This window comes from Hylobates moloch, unplaced genomic scaffold, assembly GCF_009828535.3.
Source record: "Hylobates moloch isolate HMO894 unplaced genomic scaffold, HMol_V3 SCAFFOLD_7, whole genome shotgun sequence".
NCBI classification, from domain to species: Eukaryota; Metazoa; Chordata; class Mammalia; order Primates; family Hylobatidae; genus Hylobates; species Hylobates moloch.
In genome coordinates, this window is record NW_026652282.1 from 58,982,537 (window position 1) to 59,001,903 (window position 19,367).

Here is a 19,367-nt window from a genome sequence, read left to right on the forward strand (position 1 = left end):
CTTTCCCTCACTTTGGCCTCATTGATAGCCCTGGAAAAATGCTCCCCACAGCCCGCCTCCAGGTGGCTATGTGCTAATGACTGTTGGCAAGTCATCTGGCCTTGCTTTTCTTCAAGCCCACAGCCATTTCCCTAGTAAGCGCTTGTATCACTCACCTGAAAAACCAGTAGGGCCTTCTGACTGGTCTCCAATACCATCACCTCATCCCAAATTACCTTTCAGTCTTACTTTCAGCCTTCCCACCGTTGCTACTGCCCTCCCTTATGCCTGGAAATACTACTTGCCCTTTAAGTCTTCAAGAAGCCTTCCCAAATGGCTCCAACCTTCAGTGCCCTGAGTTCTGGGTTCATTGTGCCACTTATTTGCCCCATGGCCAGGCTGCTGGGTTTCGCTAGTTTTGCACACATCTTGCCTCCTGTCCTGGGCTGCTGAAGCGCAGAGCTCTCGTGTTCATGTCTGATGGCCCCTTCCCCAATTATGCCAACCAGCTGCCTAACTGCTCACTCTGCACCCATGTACTTGGGTGTTTCCCTGTGAGTAGAACAGGAGTGCCCACGAGGGTAGAGACAAAGCTGCAGACAGACATTGATGAAGGCAGGATGGGCTGGCACAGACCCACGGCCAGGCAGGGAGAACCAGGAAGTGCCCCTGCAGCCCAGGTGGGCTGACTGTAATGCACGAACACGCCCTGGTCCTGACGATCTTGTTTATTGAAAAGTTTTAAGCAGGATTTTAGATATAAAAATAAAAAAAGCAAATATAGAGGTCTTGGGGACCATGGCCACAGTCACTGCTGAGCTGGAGGCCTGGGCTGTGGCTTCATGGGGCAGCGCCCTCTATGCCATGCCTTGTACTCCCCGCACTTGGGGAAGGTGAAGTTTTAGTTTCCAAATGAGAAGGGCAGTGGGGCTCCAGGCAGCCACCTCGGGCGGCAGGATGGGGCTTGGCAGTTAAGGAGCAGCAATGGTGCAGTCCTCAGAGTTGGGAGGGTGGCTTCCCCGGAGACCTGGTGGTGCTGGGGCTGCCAGTGAGTCCCAGGAGCGAGGATATGGGAAGAGCCAGAGCCGGCTCAGCAGAGGGAGGGAGGAGCCTGGAATGCAGGGAAGTAAGACTGTGGCCGAAAGGGGAGCCCAGATTCCGGCCTCACAGGCCCGAGTAGGAGGCCTCTGAGGTCTCAGACCATGATGAATCCCGGCGGGAAGACGATGGCTGCCTCTGGAGCCCTCTCTGGTTGGGGCAGCCCAGGCGCAAGAGCAGCATCCACATCCGCTCCCGGAACTTGACCCCTACAAAGGCATAGAGCAGTGGGTTGAGGCAGCAGTGCATGTAGCCCAGGCCTGAGGTGACCGACTTGGCCACGTCTACCCTGCTTTCTCGGCCACAGTTGCGGGCCAAAGCGCCCAGGTCCATGAGGATGTCCACCAGCACCACCAGGTGATAGGGGGTCCAGCAGAGGGCAAAGGCCACCACGACCACCACCACCAGCCGCATGGCCCGCAGGCGCCGCTGGCCCCTGGAGACCAGCAGCACGGCTAGGATGTGGGCATAGCAGTAGGCCATGACTAGCAGGGGCAGCAGAAAGCCAGCCACCAGCTGCAGCACCCGCAGAGCCGTGCGGCCCACCTGTGGAAAGTTGTACTGGCAGTGGGTGGCGTTGAGGCGCTCGTCGTGATGGGCCGACAGGAAGATGAAGTCTGGGAGGGCGAAAAGCAGGCAGAGCCCCCAGACAGCCAGGCAGGTGAGGGTCACGCGGGCCGGGGGCCCCCGGCGGTAGAGCTGGGTGGCGTGCACTATGTTCAGGTAGCGGTCAAAGCTGATGCAGGCCAGTAGGAGGGCCCCTGCGTAGAAGTTGATGTTGAAGAGGGCACCTGCCACTTTGCAGAGGCCAGAGCCAAAGACCCACTGGACGGCAGCGTCCACTGCCCAGAGCGGGAGTGTCAGCACCAGCAGCGTGTCTGCCACAGCTAGGTGGAGCAGGAAGGTGTCGGTGCTGCTCAGGGCTGCCCGCCGGCTCAGCAGCACGGCTGCCACCGTGCCGTTGCCCAGCAGCCCCAGCAGAAAGAGGAGGCTGTAGAGGGCCGGCAGGAAGGCCCGGTCGAAGTTCAGGCTGAAGTCCTGTGGGCAGGGCGGGGAGGTACAGCACAAGTCACTCTCGTTTTCTCCGTAGTCATAGGAAGAGCTGAAGTTCTCCAGGAGGGCGGCAACCTCGGCGTCATTTAGCACTTGGTGGTCACTCACCTGTGAGGGAGGGAAGGGGGAGGAAGGGGCTGTGTAAAGGCCTGGCAGGAACTCCTTTGTGATTGAGTCTGATTTAGTCTGTGATTTGCTCTGAGCAGCTCCTCCTATAACTGTCCCCGCCAGTCTTCCAGGGCCATACTTCCTCAACTCCATCCGCTCAGCCTGGGCTCTGGGATAGTGACTTCCCTTCTCAAAGGCTGCTTCTCTTGCGCTCTTCTGCGTGATCCCATCGGCCCAGGGACCCCTGGGCAGGAAGAAGAGCGTCCCTCCGGTGCCCAGAGCCCTCTCTGCCCACTGTCCTCTCTCTCCCTGCTCTCCCTTCACGGCTTGCCTTGCGACCTCAGTGCCCCACCCCCAACACATAGTTCAACCACCTTCCTCCCCAGCAACTCTCCACGATCCACAATCCCCTTTTCCAGTCACTGACCCTCCTCTTCCCTTGTCCGGGGACCCCAACTTCCTGCCCACCCCCCGCCGTGTGGCCTCTCTACAAGTCACCACGCCCCCCAAATGCATGCAGTCTGCCCAGTCCTTCCCCCTCCCTACACTGAGGCTTGCACGGCCATTTAGCTGCCCACGAGGGGATCCCCCACTGAGCTTGAGAAGGAATCTTCTTTATCCCCTCACCCCCAGCACTACGGACCTGCAGGTCCCCCCAGTGCCAATTCAATCCAGCACGCAAGAGTCAAAGTTCCAAGTCGCCTGAAGGGAGCCTTCGAGTCTACTTGCCCCCTGCCCCCCATTTTGCGAGACACCAAAGCCAGAGAGGAGAGGAGAGGCACCCAGGGTCAGTGGCCAAGCTGGGTTCCCAATTCCCCAGTGCTGTTTCTGCCACAACCCATGCGGCCTCCAGCTACTCACCCAACCCTGTGGTGACCCTGGGCTGTGGGCCAGCCCTGGCATTCCCCTAGTGCCCCGGGTTTTCCACTTCGAACTCTGTCCTGGCCCGGCTGGGCAGCAGCACTTACCTCAAGGACCATGGCTGGGCTGGTGCTCTGGCTGCTGGGTGGTGTGCTGCCTGCCCCTCTGCTTTGGTGCTTGTGGTTGGAAACCTGCAGTCACAGAGGAAGTGGGAGTTTCAGGCAGTTCTCAGCAGCAGCCTCTTCCAGGGAGTTACCTCTACCAGACCTCCCTAAACCTTAGGCCGCAGAGTTTCCGTGACTGAGTGAAACCTCTCTGAAGGAGCTGGCTACAGGCTTGGGACCAGAAAAGCCGGGCAGAGGATGACTGACTGGGGGCAGGTCCTTTGAGAAGAGAGGTCTGAAGAGGAAGCAATGCAGCTGAGAAGTGAAGGGCAACCCTGCTGCCTGCACTGGTAGGATCAGTGCTCCATAGATTGGAACTCATCTGTCCTGGCCTTGAGTTGATCTTTGCATGATTGTAAAGGCTGGGTAGAGAAATAAGTCTGTAGAGGAGATCCACCTTCTTAAAAATTTCAGCCGGGGGCAGTGGCTCATTCCTGTAATCCCAGCTACTGGGGAGGCTGAGGCAAGAGGATCACTTAAGGCCAAGAGTTTGAGACCAGCCTGGGCAACATAGCGAGGCTCCATCTCTACCAAAAATAAAAAAAGCCAGCCGGGCATGGTGGCATGTGCCTGTAGTCCTAACTACTTGGAAGCCTGAGACAGGAGGATTGCTCGAGCCCGGGAGTTCAAGTCTGCCTTGAGCTACAATTGTACCACTGTACTCCAGCCTGGTGACAGAGTGAGACCCTGTCTCTTAAAAAGGAATTAAAATATTTTTTAAAAAGCCATTACACTAAATCTAGCTTTTTACCACCGCCCCTCCCTGCTAATCAGTGGGGAAAAGGAAAGGGAACTACCAGTAATGAACTTGCTATGTGCTAGACATTGCTGTAGGTGCTTTCTCCGACACTGCCTTATTTCGACCACACAACTCACTTGTGAAGTGCGGGGTTATCTCCATGGATGATTCAGAAAGGGGACAGGCCTTCCCCAGACACAGCAATTAAAGGTGGGCGTGAGGATTGATCCCACGGCTGTCTGATTCTCCTTTTCCTACTCATGAACACTGTCTTCAGTTTCTTTTAAGTGAATAAGCTATGATATATTCATGCAGTTAAAAACAAATGAACTAAAGCTACACATTTTAACATGGATGCATCTAGAAAAGCCCGCGATCACATGGTAGAAGAGGCAAGTTACAGAATGCCATGTATAGTTCGATGCCACTTACATAAACTCTCAAAACCACCGCAAAATCAATACCATGTTGTTTTGGATAACACTGTTTGTTCTCAAGGTTTAAAACAGGGACGGGAGATCCACAAATTCATAAAAGCAGTTGCTTCTGGGGCAAGAAGGAGGATGGGGTTGGGGAGGAGGCCATAGGAACCTCTTGATCTTAAGGAAAAGCTGTAAGGCAGCCTTGGTGCAGCACATCAGTCACTTTATGGCGGAGAGTGGTGAACAGTTCCTCTCCCCACCTGCCCTCAGCTCTCCCCTTTGCCCTCTTCTCCCCTCCCTGTCGCCCTCTTCTCATTACCAGTGGGCAAGGCTGCCCGTAACTTGCTTCTCCCAAGCAGTTTCCTCTTTCTCTCTCTCCCCTAGTTGGAAAGCAGGGGTGGAGGGAGAGAGAGAAAGAAGAGAGAAGAGAGAGAGAGAGAGAGAGAGAGAGAGAGAGAGAAGCAAGTGCTAGCCCATGGTCTTGGGGCCAGTTTTCAGCCAGACTGCCCCACCAAAGCCTCCAGGCTAAGGCCTGGAATTCAATTTACACCTACTCACATGATGCATACTTGCAAGGCATCAAGGCCCTTCCCCTCCTGTGGACAGATGTGACTCTCCTTGCTCTAAACAGCTTGTCACCTGCAGGGTTCAGGCCAGAGGGAACTGAGGGCCTGGCAGAGGTCAGGAGCAGTGCCAGTGGAGGGAGCAGGAAGGATTCCAGAAACCAGGCCAGTTAGGATGAGCAGGACTTGGCCAGTAGCTACCTATGGGGGTGGAAAAGGGATAGGAGCTGGGACCACAGTTTCCCAGTGCTGACCTGTGAAGAGGTTTGAGTTCCACGGGCTTCTGCAAATGAGAAAATTGACCACGGAAAGCCACATTTGTTCTATTTAAAGGTCTGTCTTGTATTCAGCAATCATGTTATTTGTCCCCTTTTTTGGGTATCAAAAGGGCCTTTTCTTTATGAAATGATGGGGGAAATAGATGGTAGTTTTGGAAATATCTTGTGATGGCAGAAGTTGACAACCCAATGTGGGTCCTCTAAACCAGCAGTCCCCAACCTTTTTGGCACCAGGGACTGGTTTCGTGGAAGACAATTTTTCCACAGACTGGAGTGGGGATGGTTTCTGGATGAAACTGTTCCACCTCAGATCATCAGGCGTTAGATTCTCATAGACAATGCACAACCTAGATCCCTCCCATGCACAGTTCACAACAGGATTTGTGCTCTGCTGATCTGACAGGAGGCAGAGCTCAGGCAGTAATGCTCCCTCCCCCTGCAGCTTACCTCCTGCTGTCCAGCCTGGTTCCTAACAGGCCACAGACCGGTATACTGGTCCACGGCCCACGGGCTGGGGAGCCCTGCTCTAAATAGATGTTGAAATGTTACTGGTCCATGTGAAAGATAAAAGTCCAGGCCGGGCACGGTGGCTCATGCCTGTAATCCCAGCACTTTGGGAGGCCAAGGCGGGTGGATCACCTGAGGTCGGGAGTTCGAGACCAGCCTGACCAACATGGAGAAACCCCGTCTCTACTAAAAATACAAAAATTAGCCGGGTGTGGTGGTGCATGCCTGTAATCCTAGCTACTCGGGAGGCTGAGACAGGAGAATCGCTTGAACCCAGGAGGCGGAGGTTGCGGTGAGCCAAGATCATGCCACTGCACTCCAGCCTGGGCAACAAGAGTGAAACTCCGTCTCAAAAAACAAAACAAAACAAGACAAGACAAAAAATTAGCCAGGCTGGCACATGCCTATAGTCCCAGCTACTCGGGAGGCTGAGGCAGGAGAATCACTTGAACTCAGGAGGTGGAGGTTGCAGTGAGCTGAGATCGTGCTACTGTACTCCAGCCTGGGTGACAGAGTGAGACTCCATTTCAAAAAAAAAAAAAAGACAAGAAAGAAAAAAAAAAAGGTGACCCTAGTGTCCTCCCTGGTGTCCTTCCAGTCTCCTCACTTGTTTGTATCATGTCCTTCCCAGGGTGCTGGGAAGGACACATGAGAGAAAGGCAGGGCAAGAGCTTTGGAAAGGAGCAGAGAGCTTTCCTTTCTGAGCTCGGACACACTGATATCAGGGCCGTGTCCTGATAGCCCAAGCTGGGCTATGGGCCTGAGCTGTTCCCGGTGAGGCCATGATGTTGTGGGAAGAACGCTAAACTTGTCCGAGTTCCAGCCCTGACTCCACCCTGTTCGAGCTGTGTGACTTTGGACAAATTACATAGCTGAGTCGAGCCAGTTTCCTCAGCGGGGTTGTTAAAAAGATGAACTGGAATAACCAAGGCTGTAGGCTTCTAGCACAGGGCCCATAGCTTAGTAGGAGTGCAGTCGAGAATGTTGAGTGAGAGAGATGTTGGCTACAAACCTGGAGCAACCAGGAGCCTTTCATATCAAGGGAGCCAGTGATAGAGGGTGGCACTTGTGGGGCGTACAGGTGTGGACTTGGCTGGAGGGCTGGTTTTCCAGAGAGGCCACCCCCTGCCTTAAGTGGGGGTGGAGGGGGACGGTGAGTTTGCCAGTCCTAGGTGAATCCTCTGGCTGCCCAGCTGTGTAATCTCAGGGAAATTATTTAATCTCTGTACCTTGGTTTCCTCGTTTGAAAAATGGGTCTAAGGATAGTACACATTTGATAGGGTTGCTCTGGAGACTGCAAATGATATGTGTAGAAAGTGTCTGGGGCAGGGTAGGTGCCTAGTGAGCAGCAGTCTCCTCCCGCTCTAGGAACTTTCCAAACCGACCCCTCCTAACCTCCCAATTGCAAGTCTGTGGTGGGCTTCTGCCGTCGTGCACAGCTGTCTTAGAAGGTTCCTGTGTTACGGGGCCGAGCCAAACCCTTGACCAGCTGTCTAATTTGGTTCTTTCTGGTCCCAAACAGCTCCCAGACCAGGACAGAATCAGGCCCAGCTTAGGGGACAGCTGCCTGGCCAAGTGCCTGCAGTCAGAGTTCTGGCCAGTGAGCCTCCTGCCTCCGCCCTCCGGAGCAGCTGGCGGGGAAGCCTGAGGAGGAAGTTAGTCAGAGTGAAGCTGCTCCGGGCCCCACCTGTGGTCAAGGTGTGAAATGTGCACCTGGCTCTTCTCTGCCACCCCTCCCCCTGTTTTTTTCTTTTTTTCACACCTCTGGGCTGTGGTTTGAGGAGATGGGAGGCTCAAAGGTTGAGGCCTGGGCCCAGTGCCTCACAGGAAGGAGGGCCCCTACTGCTGTCTGCCAGGCCGGCCAGCCCGGGGAAAGGGCCATTTCCTCCTCCTGTCTGTCAGAGTCGGCTGCTTCACAACCTCTCTCGCAGCTCCTCCGAATGCCTCTTGGAGCACTACTCCAAAAGCTACTGGACTCGGCCACCAGCCCCAGGCTGTTAGGGGAGCAGGCTCAGTCAGGCCTGAGGTTCCCGTGTGGCCCAGGCTGGGGCTGAGACTCTCTTACATGAAATCAAGGGTCCTGGCCCTGAATTTCCCTTGAAAGAGAGCTGAAGTTGCGGATCACGAGGTCAGGAGATCGAGACCACGGTGAAACCCCGTCTCTACTAAAAATACAAAAAATTAGCCGGGCGTGGTGGCGGGCGCCTGTAGTCCCAGCTACTCGGAGAGGCTGAGGCAGGAGAATGGCGTGAACCCGGGAGGCGGAGCTTGCAGTGAGCCGAGATCGCGCCACTGCACTCCAGCAAAAAAAAAAAAAAAAAAAAAAAAAAAAAAAGAAAGAGAGCTGAAGTCACAGGGAGACCTGGGGCCTGGGGACTACTGCCTCTTCCTCTGCCCATGTCCTGCAGCTCTGAGCCCTCCTGGGAGGCAAGTCCATTTTAAGTGCTGGGGGCCGTGGGCTGGGGCCTTGGGAGCCCAGGAGGTGGGACAGACAGCCCCAGCCCATGAGGGTGAGTTCCCAGACCTGTGGGGACACTGCTTTTTTGGGGAATGGAGAAGACCTCACAGGGGAGATGAAGTTTGAGCTGGGTGTTGGAGGACATTGCTGCTGTTTGTCACGTGGCAAAGGGAGACGAGGCTGTTCTCAGGCTGGGGGAACACCAGGTGCCAAGACAAGGAAGTAAGGAAGAGCTCCTCACACCAGGGTCGGTCAGACTGGTTAGAACGGAACGTTCTTGTGACGGCAGGAGGGTAGAGGGGGCTGGAAAGCAGTTCAAGACCCAAGCCCCACCACCAAGTACAATGACCTTCCTGTCATCCTGTCTCTGGCAGTTCCCTGGAACTATTAAATAAAACGACTCCCATTCTGCAAGGCTTTACTTTCATACACGTGATCTCCTTTAAACCGTTTAGCCACCCAGTGAGGGAGAGGCTACTGCGCCCATTTTGCAGAATGGAGGTTCAGAGAGGTGAAGTGATCTGTCCAAGCCTAGTCAGCCAGGAGGGCTGTGTCACACTGCCAGCCCTCTAAACATCCTGCTGCTCAAGGACTCATCAGGAGCCACACCTTCCTCATCACACAGCCCTAATCAGGCATCTTGTGTGGTGAGGGTGGACACCCACTTGGCTGGGCTGGAGCCATAGAGGGGAGTGTTGATAAAGTTTGCTTCTTGCATTTCCTTGGGTTTCCCCACAGGGTGAGGTCAAACAGGGTCATAAGAACTGAGGACATTTATTTGTTTTGGGGCTTTTTTTTTTTTTTTTGCTTGTTTTTGTTTTTTTGTTTTTTAGAGACGAGGTCGCACTCTGTTGCCTAGTGGGGAATGCGATCAGAGTTCACTGGAGCTTCGACTCCCTTGGCTCAAGCGATCCTCCTGCCTCAGCCTCCTGAGTAGCTGGGACTATCGGCATGTGCCACCACGCCCAACTTATTATTATTATGATTTTTAAACTCTTCGTAGAGACAGGGGTCTTGCCCAGGTTGGTCTCCAACTCCTGTACTCAAGCCATCTGCCCGCCTCAGCCTCCCAAAGTGCTGGGATTATAGGCGTGAGCCACCTCACCTGATGGACATTTATTGATTACCTACATGCTAGGCACTGTTCTCAGGGTTTTATTGGGATGAATTCATTTAATACCTACAACTATGTAGTAACTATGTGGCCGTTACTATCATCATCATCCTCATTTTACAGATGACAGAAACACAGAAAGTTCAAGGAACTTGCTCAAAGTCACACAGCTAGTTAGTGGCACAGGCTCCTCACCCTCCCCCATTACACTCTACAGGGACGCTGTGTAAGGTGAGAGGGGCTGGGAGCGAGAGTGCTGTTCAAAGAGGAATACTTTGGCCTTCTCTGTATTGTTTTATTCAGAGACTGCATTCATGTATTAGCTGTGTGATTAAACAGTCATCAAAAAGGAGGCCAGGCACGGTGGCTCACGCTTGTAATCCCAGCACTTTGGGAGGCCGAAGCGGGCGGATCACAAGGTCAGAAGTTCAAGACCAGCCTGGTCAATATGGTGAAACCCTGTCTGTACTAAAAATACAAAAATTAGCCAGGCGTGGTGGCAGGTGCCTGTGATCCCAGCTACTCGGGAGGCTGAGGCAAGAGAATCACTTTGACCTGGGAAACGGAGGTTGCAGTGAGCTGAGATCGTGCCACTGCACTCCAGCCTGGGTGACAGAGCAAGACTCTGTCTCAAAAAAAACCAAAAAACAAAAAACAAGGAGAATAAGCCAGGCATTGTGGCTCACGCCTGTAATCCCAACATTTTGGGATGCCAAGGTGGGCGGATGGCTTGAGCCCAGGAGTTTGAGACCAGTCTAGGCAACACAGTGAAACCCCGTCTCTACAAAAAAAAATACAAAGATTAGCTGGGCGTGGTGGTGCACACCTGTGGTCCCAGCTACTCAGGAGACTGAGGTGGGAGGATCACCTGAGCCTGGGAAGTTGGGGCTGCAGTGAGCCAAGATCGCACAACTGCACTCCAACCTGGGTGACAGAGCAAGACCCTGTCTCAAAATAATAATAATAATAAAAGAATAAAATTAAGCTAAAAGATTGGGACAGTTGGTAAAATTTGAATATGGCCTGGAGATTAGACAAAAACCTTGTATTCCTGCTATTTAGCTAATTTGGATAATGTAAGAGAATGTCTTTGTTTGTAGGAAATACACATCGAGATATTTAGAAGTTAAGGGTCATGATGTCTGCAATTTACTTTTGTGTGACTTGGAAACCAAATATGCAGAGCAAGAGAGAAGGCACAAAAGATAAAGCAAATGGGGCGGCATGCTAATAACTGGTAATACAGAGGAAGTGCATAAAGGAGATCTTTGTACTATTCTTGCAACTTGTTTGTATTAGGTTGGTGCAAAAGTAATTGCAGTTTTTGCAATTAAAAGTATTGCAAAAGCCGCATTTAATTGGAAAAACCACAATTACTTTTGCACCAACCTGGTAAGTTTTATGTTATATCAAAATAAAAGTTAGGTCGGACGCGGTGGCTCACGCCTGTAATCCAGCATTTTGGGAGGCCGAGGTGGGCGGCTCACGAGGTCAGGAGTTTGAGATCAGCTTGGCCAACATAGTGAAAGCCCGTCTCTACTAAAAATACAAAAATTAGCCGGGCATGGTGGCACGCGCATGTAGTCCCAGCTACTCGGGAGGCTGAGGCAGGAAAATCGTCTGAACCCGGGAGGCGGAGCTTGCAGTGAGCTGAGACTGCGCCATTGCACTCCAGCCTGGGTGACAGAGTAAGACTCCGTCTCAAAAAAAAAAAAAAAAAAAGTATCAAAAGAATCTTAGGCAGGATGGGTTTGATATCGGATGCTATTCCCTGAATCAGCTTAGAGGCCGTGTGAGAAGAAGGTGGGGTCAAGCCTGCCTGGGAACACATCTTTTCTGGCAGTGGCCTCTGGCCTCATCCCAGTCCCAGGAAAGCACCTCTCCCTCACTCAGTTTGTCCCCACCTTTCCTGCTTGTGGCCTCACTTTCTGCTTCTAGAGTCCTGGGCTTCTTCCCTTTTCTCACTGTCTGGCTACCTCCAACCTCTCAGCCAAGTTGCTCCCGACTTCTCCTGCAGCCTTTTGAACCAGGGAGGGAAGCCTGCCTGCCCTCCAGCTGCAAGGCATCAGCAACCCAAGGGCTTCTTCTCCAAGCCACTCAGGGCCCCTCAAGGAATACAGGCCACACCAGAGGCTCCCAGGGTGACCCAATCCTTGGCTCAGACTGGCTGAATAGAAGGGATTTGGGGTTGTGTTATTCAGAAGGTGTCACCAGCTGAGCGCCTGAAGTTCTTTTTCCCAAACTGAAGAGGGCCTGCACAGCTGGCTAAGGCCCCTTCCTGAGGAGCAGGTAGTCTGGACTGGGCATGGCCTGGGGCTCTTGGCTGCTGCTGGGCTTCCAGGAACAGGGAAAGTCACACCCTGGAAACCATTGTGCCCAACCCAAAGACACTCCGCTGAGCAAAGCTGCCAAATAACGTTCCTCCCTGGGTCCGTACCTTCTGAGACACCCAATACTGCTTGAAGCTGCCCTCCCAGGACCTGCACGAGGCCTCTTAGTGGTGGGCCCGACTCTGGGCTGGACTCTACCTGCTTGGACTCTCAGGCCTTCTGAAAAATTCCTCAACCAGCCAAAAATCGTTTTCTACAATCCCAACGTGTGGTGTCGGCCTTGGGGACTTTGTCCACATGCCCTGTGCCGAGATGCCATGGCCCAGGCCCCGCCTCCTCTTAGAGTGGAGCCCGTATTTCTCCAACTAGGCAGCCAGCCATCTGTACAGGCATAGGCATCAGTGGCAGTCTGGCCAGAGCCTGGCTAGTCCCATGCAAGGCAAGGCAGCAGAGTGGGTAAGCACACGGACCCTGGAACAGGCTGTCTGGATTGGGTTCCTGGTCCTGGCTTTGCCATTTACTGGCTATGTGACCTCGGACAGGTTATTTCACCTCTCTGTCTTCTGGATTAAGAGTCAGTCTAGGGCTGGGTGTAGTGGCTCATGCCTGGGTGCTCCCAGTACTTTGGGAGGCCGAGGCGGGTAGCTCATTTGAGGTCAGGAGCTTGAGACAAGCTTGACCAACATGGTGAAACCCTGTCTCTACTAAAAATACAAAAAATTAGCCAGGCATGATGATGGGCGCCTGTAATCCCAGCTACTGAGGAGGCTGAGGCAGGAGAATCGCTTGAAACGGGAGGTGGAGGTTGCAGTGTACTGAGATCGCACCACTGCACTCCAGCCTGGACGACAGAGCCAGATTGTCTCAAAAAAAAAAAAAAAAAAAAAAAAAAGAAAAAAAAAAAAGCTTGAGGAGACACCAAATTAAAAACATGCTCTCGCTTGTGGCACTCACGAATTCCTCACTCACAAAATCCCAGACTAACTGCTGACTAAGCCAAAACATCTGAAGATGAGCGGACAGATGGATGGCCACAACAATAATATGGACCAGAAATGCTCCCCAAGTGCCAGGTGCTGCTTAAAGCACTTTTACACATATGTATTCTCTTGAAAACTCTTTCAGAAAGGTTCTATTTTTATTTCTCTTTTAAGGATGATAAAACAGACTCAAAGAGGCTAAGTCACTTGCCCAAGGTCAAACGGCTAGTAAGTGACAAAGCCTGGCTTTCAAACCAAGCCTTCTGGCTTCAAAGTCCACACTCCTAACCAGTCCGCCTTTCTGTCTCTGGGAATATGTTTTATCTTGTGAATACCCTTCCTGCCCCCAACTGGATTTGAAAAGACCATGATGTGAATTTAGGGGCTGAGGACACCCAGTCCGGGACCTGGCGATGGGCTCTGGAGTGGAGCACTGAGATAGCGCAGGGGCTGGGGTGAGAACCACGGCAGGGCATCTTCCTGGAGCCAGGGAGTGTGGCAGCGCCTCAGACGCTCTGCAGTTAGGGACTGAGGACAGGAGGTCTAGGGGTCAGGAACTAGATGTGGTTACCAAGGAAACTAACAGTGCGGTAAAGCTCTGTCTAGTTCTAAAAAAAAAAAAAAGCAAACGATATTTTTAAAAAGTTAAGGCTGGGTGTGGTGTCTCACGCCTGTAATCCCAGCACTTTGGGAGGGCAAGGGGGGCGGATCACCAGAGTTCGGGAGTTCGAGACTAACCTGACCAACATGGAGAAACCCCATCTGTACTAAAAATACAAAATTAGCCAGGCCTGGTGGCGCATGCCTGTAATCCCAGCTACTCAGGAGGCTGAGGCAGGAGAATCACTTGAACCTGGGAGGTGGAGGTTGCGGTGAGCCAAGATCGTGCCATTGCACTCTAGCCTGGGCAGCAAGAGTGAAACTCCATCTCAAAATAAATACATAAATAAATAAAAATTAAAAGTCCATTTTTTTTCAAGGATGGCTTAGGACAAACCCTCCATGAGACTCCAGATAAATTTTTAGCATATTTGCTAGTGAGTAGTGGTCTTTCACATAACTAATTACCTGGAGTATTTAGCCATTACCATAGCTTATAAAATAGCTAGAGAAGCGCTTTCGTGTGAAGAGGCATAGGGTAGTGGGATGGTCGCAGAGGATGGCTGTGGTGCGGGCAGGGAAGGCGAGTCTGGGAGAGGGGAGATGGTATGGGGGCAGGTAGGTGCAGGGAGACCACTTAGAGGGTAGGAGGGTGTTAGTTGAAGTGGAGGTAGCAGGGTGGCAGAGAGTGGAGAGAGGAGGCCATAAAGAGCCGAATCCACAGGATTGACTGGCCACCCCCAGGCCAGTCTACCTCTAGTGGGGTTCCATCCATCTTCGCCATGAGGATGGCACTCACCGTGACCCATTGGCTTGCCCTCTGGCCCTCATGCCAGGTCGGAGAAACCCTGCACAAAAGGAATCTGTTCACTTTCACTGAACCTCAACTTATTTAACAAGGAACCTTCACCTTCTCACAAAAGACCCCCTCCTGTCACTGCTATCACTAGCTCCAAACGCGAGTGGTCTGCAAGACACGCTTTGGCAAACACCAGCCAAGAGAATGGAGGCTCTTCTCCTGGCCTGGCCATTAAGGCCTTCCATGATCTGGCCCCAGCCTCCAGGCCAGCCTGATTCTCCAGTCTTCTTGAGCATCCTATATTCCAGCCAAACTGGGCCACATGCTGTTGTAGACCTGCTCCAAGTTTCCACTGCTTGGCTGGTCTGTCTGCCCGAGTCCCACCCACCATCCAGGACTCAGAGATGCAGCTCAGAGCCACAAAGGCATAAAAAGTCTCTTTAGCTGGACTCTGTGGCTCTGCCTGAGGGCCCCAGGTGATGGGGCAGGACACAAAGGAGAGATGAGGAGACCCAGGGGAGGAAGCAGGAAGTTTCAGTACCCTATGACTGCCTTCCAAATATAGAACTAAGTTGAAGCGATTCTGCAGGGCAAGTCTCTGACTAGAAGTGTCCTTTGCCATCTGATTCCCCTGCCTCCAGCTTTCTTACCCTCAGAATCATTAGTCAATGATTTCCCAAACTCCACTGGGAATCAGTGAACAATTGTAGTAGAAAGGCCAAGGCAGGCTCTAGAGGATTCCAATGGGAGTCCAGTTGGGTACAGGAACCGTGTAGCATGGTAGTAGTAAATGGGCTTTGTTTGGTGTCAGACCCGCCTAGGTCTCAATCCCAATCCCATATCGACCAATTCATAGCTGTGTGATTTGGACAAATCACTTCACTTCTCTGAGCCTCAGTTTCCTTGTGTACAAAGTAGAGATTACACCTACTTTGTATGATAATGATGAAATGGTTGTTGAGAGCATTACATGAGATTAATTCGGGTAAATAACCTGGTAAAATGCCTTGTCTTCTCTGGTCACCCACTGTAAAATACACCCTGCATCCGTCTCTATCCTTTTTGGCCCATTATATATATGTGTGTGTGTTGTGTGTGTGTATATATATACATATTTTTTTTTTGAGTCAGAGTCTCACTCTGTCACCTAGGCTGGAGTGCAGTGGTGCAATCTTGGCTCACTGCAACCTCTGCCTCCTGGGTTCAAGCAATTCTCCTGCCTCAGCCTCCCAAGTAGCTGGGACTACAGGTGCACACCACCACCCCCAGCTAATTTTTTTTTTTTTTTGCATTTTTAATAGAGACGAGGTTTCACCATGTTGGCCCAGGCTGGTCTCAAACTCTTGATCTCAGGTGGTCCAACCGTCTTGGCCTCCCAAAGTGCTGGGATTACAGGTGTGAGCCACCGTGCCTGGCCCATTTTATATTCTTTATAGCATTCATCACCACCTGCTACTTATTTGCTTATTTGCTTATTTGCTTATTGATCGATTATTCCACTAGAATATACTTTTCACAAGATATATAATTTGGGTTTTTTAAATCACGATGTCACCAGGGCCTTGAATCATTTCTGACACATAGTAGGTGCTCATTCAACAAATACATTTTTATTTATTTAAATATTCAATAAATAGGCTGGGTGCAGTGGCTCATGCCTGTAATCCCAGCACTTTGGGAGGCCGAGGCAGGCAGATCACTTGAGGACAGGAGTTGGAGACCAGCCTGGACGACATGGTGAAACTATCAGAGGTATTTAAACCAGACAACTCCATCTTGAATAGGGGCTGGGTAAAATAAGGCTAAGACCTGCTGGGCTGCATTCCCAGGAGGTTAAGGCATTCTTAGTCAGAGGTTAGGAGGTAAGCATAAGATACAGGTCATAAAGACCTTGCTGATAAAACAGGTTGCAGTAAAGAAGCCGGCTAAAACCCATGAATACTGAGATGGCAACAAGAGTGACCTCTGGTTGTCCTCACTGTTACTCTCCCACCAGCGCCGTGACAGTTTACAAATGCCATGGCAATGTCAGGAAGTTACCCTATATGGTCTAAAATGAGGAGCCATGAATAATCCACACCCCTTGTTTAGCATATCATCAAGAAATAGGGCCAGGCTCAGTGGCTCACACCTATAATCCCAGCACTTTGGGAGGCTGAGGAGGGCGGATCACCTGAGGTCAGGAGTTCGAGACCAGCCTGGCCAACATAGCGAAACGCTGTCTCTACTGAAAATACAAAAATCAGCTGGGCATGGTGGTGGGCACCTGTAATCCCAGCTACTCGAGAGGCTGAGGCAGGAGAATCGCTTGAACCCAGGAGGCAGAGGTCGTAGTGAGCCGAGATCGTGCCACTGTACTGTAGCCTGGGGGACAGAGGGAGACCCCGTCTCAAAAAAATAAATAAATAAAATAAATAAAAATAAAAATGCGCAACCAGCAGCCCTTGGGGCTGCTCCGCTTATGGAGTAGCCATTCTTTTATTCCTTTCCTTTCCTAATATGCTTTCACTCTACTCTATGGACTCACCTTGAATTCTTTCTTGCATAAGATCCAAGAACCCTCTCTTGGGGTCTGGATCGGGACCCCTTTCCGGTAACAAAACTTCATCTCTACAAAAAATACAAAACATTAGCCAGATGTGGTGATGTGAGCCTGTAGTCCCAGCTACTCAGGAAGCTGAAGCGGGAGGATCACCTGAGCCTGGGAGGCAGAGGTTGCAAAGAGCCGTGATGGCACCACTGCACCCCAGCCTAGGCAACAGAGTGAGATTGCCTCAAAATAAATAAATAAATATTCAACAAATAATTGTTTATTTGAATGAGTTAGAAAATGAATAAATAGTCTCATGCATAAAGGTCTTGCACGCATAAAATCTGTGGTGCTGGGAGCTTGGTTCGTGGCGGCTGGCTAAGGTGTGACCTGTTGCAGGGTGTGTTCTGTGGAGCACTCGTCTGGGGCCTGTTTTTGGAAAACAATGCCCATTAGCATAGGAAAGTTTTCAGGACATTCTGCTATAGACAGAGTCACCAAACTCATTTGGTCACTGTATTAGCTTCCTGAGGCTGCCGTAACAAATCTCCCCAAACTGGGTGGCTTAAAATAACAGAAATTTATTATCTCAAAGTTCTGAAGGCTGGAAGTCCAAAATCAAGGTGTCAGCAGGGCCATGCTCCCTCCAGAAGCTCTAGGGGAGAATCCATTCTTCACCTCTTGTAGTATCTGGCAGCTGCTGGCTGGCATTCCTGGGTTTGTGACATCATCACTCCAGGTTCTGCCTTCATCTTCATGGGGGCTCTCCCTCTTCCGGGTGTCTGCTCTCTCTTTGTCTGTCTTTTATAAGGACACACTTGTGAGGGCATTTAAGTCCCATCCAGATAATCCAGGATAGTCTCCTCATGGCCAAGTATTTAACTTCATTACATCTGTAAAGACCCTTTTCCCTAAATAAAGCAGCATTCACAGGTTTCAGCGGTTAGGACCAGACTTACCTTTGGGAGCCATTATCAGCCAACCACAGTCACTAACTACTGTGTTTTTCCCAGCTCCCCTGCTCTCTCTACAGAATATATTCTGAGAAATGTTGACTTGAGGAAAATGGGCTTTTAGAAAGAATGGGGTGGAGATGGGAATAGAGTACAGGAAGAAACAATTTCTCGGAAATTTCAAAGAATGCTACACTTGTCAGACCCTCCTCAAGATGGGAGAGATGGGGCTGGATATTGACCAAGTGCTGCTGCTGATTCTTTTTGTGTGTCAAGGACTAGGACCCACAGCGCACAAAGACATGGAGAGGTAATTATGCCTGATAGAGAGCAATGAGGACGCCGTGCTTCTCGTTTAATTAGGCCGGGGAGAGTGTCTGGCTCTGGGTGGTTTTCAAGAGCTCTCCAGGTAATTGTAATGCACATCAAGAGTGGAAAGCCACTAGACCATAGTGCTGAGGCAACGAGAATTTCAAAACAGCTGTTAATATCATCTTTAAGAGTAGTAACAAGTTTCATAACGTTGCCATCAATAATTAACCCTCTTGACCTTCTCAGTGAGATAATAATGAATGTGAAAGATCCAGGAGCACTGGCTGTGCTGGGGAGAAAGTCTCAGCAAGCATGAGGGGCAGTGAAAAGCACAAGAGAAAAAGGGTCCCTGGAGCCACTTATGTTCCACAGCCTTGGCCCTTACATGGAGGCTACAGGACCATGGGCGGCGGAGACGTAGGGGACTAGCAAGAGCTGCCAGGAGTTGCCTGGAAGAAAGAGATGTTTTTCATTGTTGTTGTTTGTTAGTTTCTGTTTTTGTTTTTTTAAAAGGGAAGCCCCTGGTTTAGGCCCAATGGTCGGCGTCTACTCCCTTCTGCCCCAGGGAGATTGGGATAAGCCTGTCATGACTGCTGAGGCTGGAGGCGAGGGACTGCAGTATCTCTCCTCTGGCTCTCTGCAAGAGAAGTTGACCTTTAGGATGGGCCAGTGCTTTTGGTGCCAAAGTATTAAATGTACATGTGAGGTTCAAGCTAACTGGTATGAGGCCTCATGAAGGATTTACTTCCACCCTTTTGAGGTTGGCACTTCCATAAAGGAATGCTCCTTCCTTTCTCTACTGGGTCCTGTGCAGGGCCTAGCTCCCTCAGCCTCCCAGCTCCCTGGAGAGAGAAACCAGGCAGATTTTTTTTTTCTCACTTTTTATTGTGAGGCTGGGGCCAGAATCTGTGTTGCACATGTTTGTGTCTGAAATGAGGAAAGCTCAGGCCCTGCCTCTCGTGGCCACATGAGTGAAGAGGCTGACTAGGAGACAGAGAATCTGGTAAGACCTAGAGCCCGGTGTGATGGCACACGCCTCTAGTCCCAGGTACTCGGGAGGCTGAGGCGGGAGGATCGCTTGAGACCAGCCAGGGCAACATAGTGGGAGCCCGTCTCTATAAGAAAAAAAAAATTTTAATTAGCCAGGTGTGGTGGGTGTGTGCTTGTAGTCTCAGCTACTTGGGAGGCTGAGGCAGGAGAATCACTTGAGCCCAGGAGTTCGAAGCTGTAGTGAGCCATGATTGTGCCACTGTACTCTAGCCTGGGTGACAGACTGAGACCCTGGCTCTTACAAAAAAAAAAGACCCAGATTTGTCAGGCCAAGCCAGACTAGGCTATGCTGTGAAACAAAAAGTACCAAACCTCAGAGCGTTAATCAAACAGAACTTTAAATGTACAACACAGGTTAGCGAAGGCTTGGCTCACTGTAGTCACCCAGGGACCCAGGTCCTGACAGTGGCCCCATCTTGGCACATTCTCTCATGCTCACTGCAGCAGTGGGTTGAGAATGAGATGAATT

The 19,367-nt window shown here is 51.2% G+C and overlaps 1 protein-coding gene across 1 annotated transcript; it reads right to left on the bottom strand.

The window, feature by feature from the left end:
- Positions 1-692: 692 nt before the first annotated feature.
- Positions 693-3,280, bottom strand: CXCR3 (C-X-C motif chemokine receptor 3). Its single transcript, XM_032757162.2, has 2 exons — positions 3,207-3,280; positions 693-2,238 (listed from the first exon to the last, which is right to left on the bottom strand). The coding sequence occupies exons 1-2, from the start codon at positions 3,216-3,218 to the stop codon at positions 1,144-1,146; spliced, it is 1,107 nt and encodes a 368-aa protein (XP_032613053.1). The 5' UTR covers positions 3,219-3,280; the 3' UTR covers positions 693-1,143.
- Between the last annotated feature and the right edge of the window lie 16,087 nt (positions 3,281-19,367).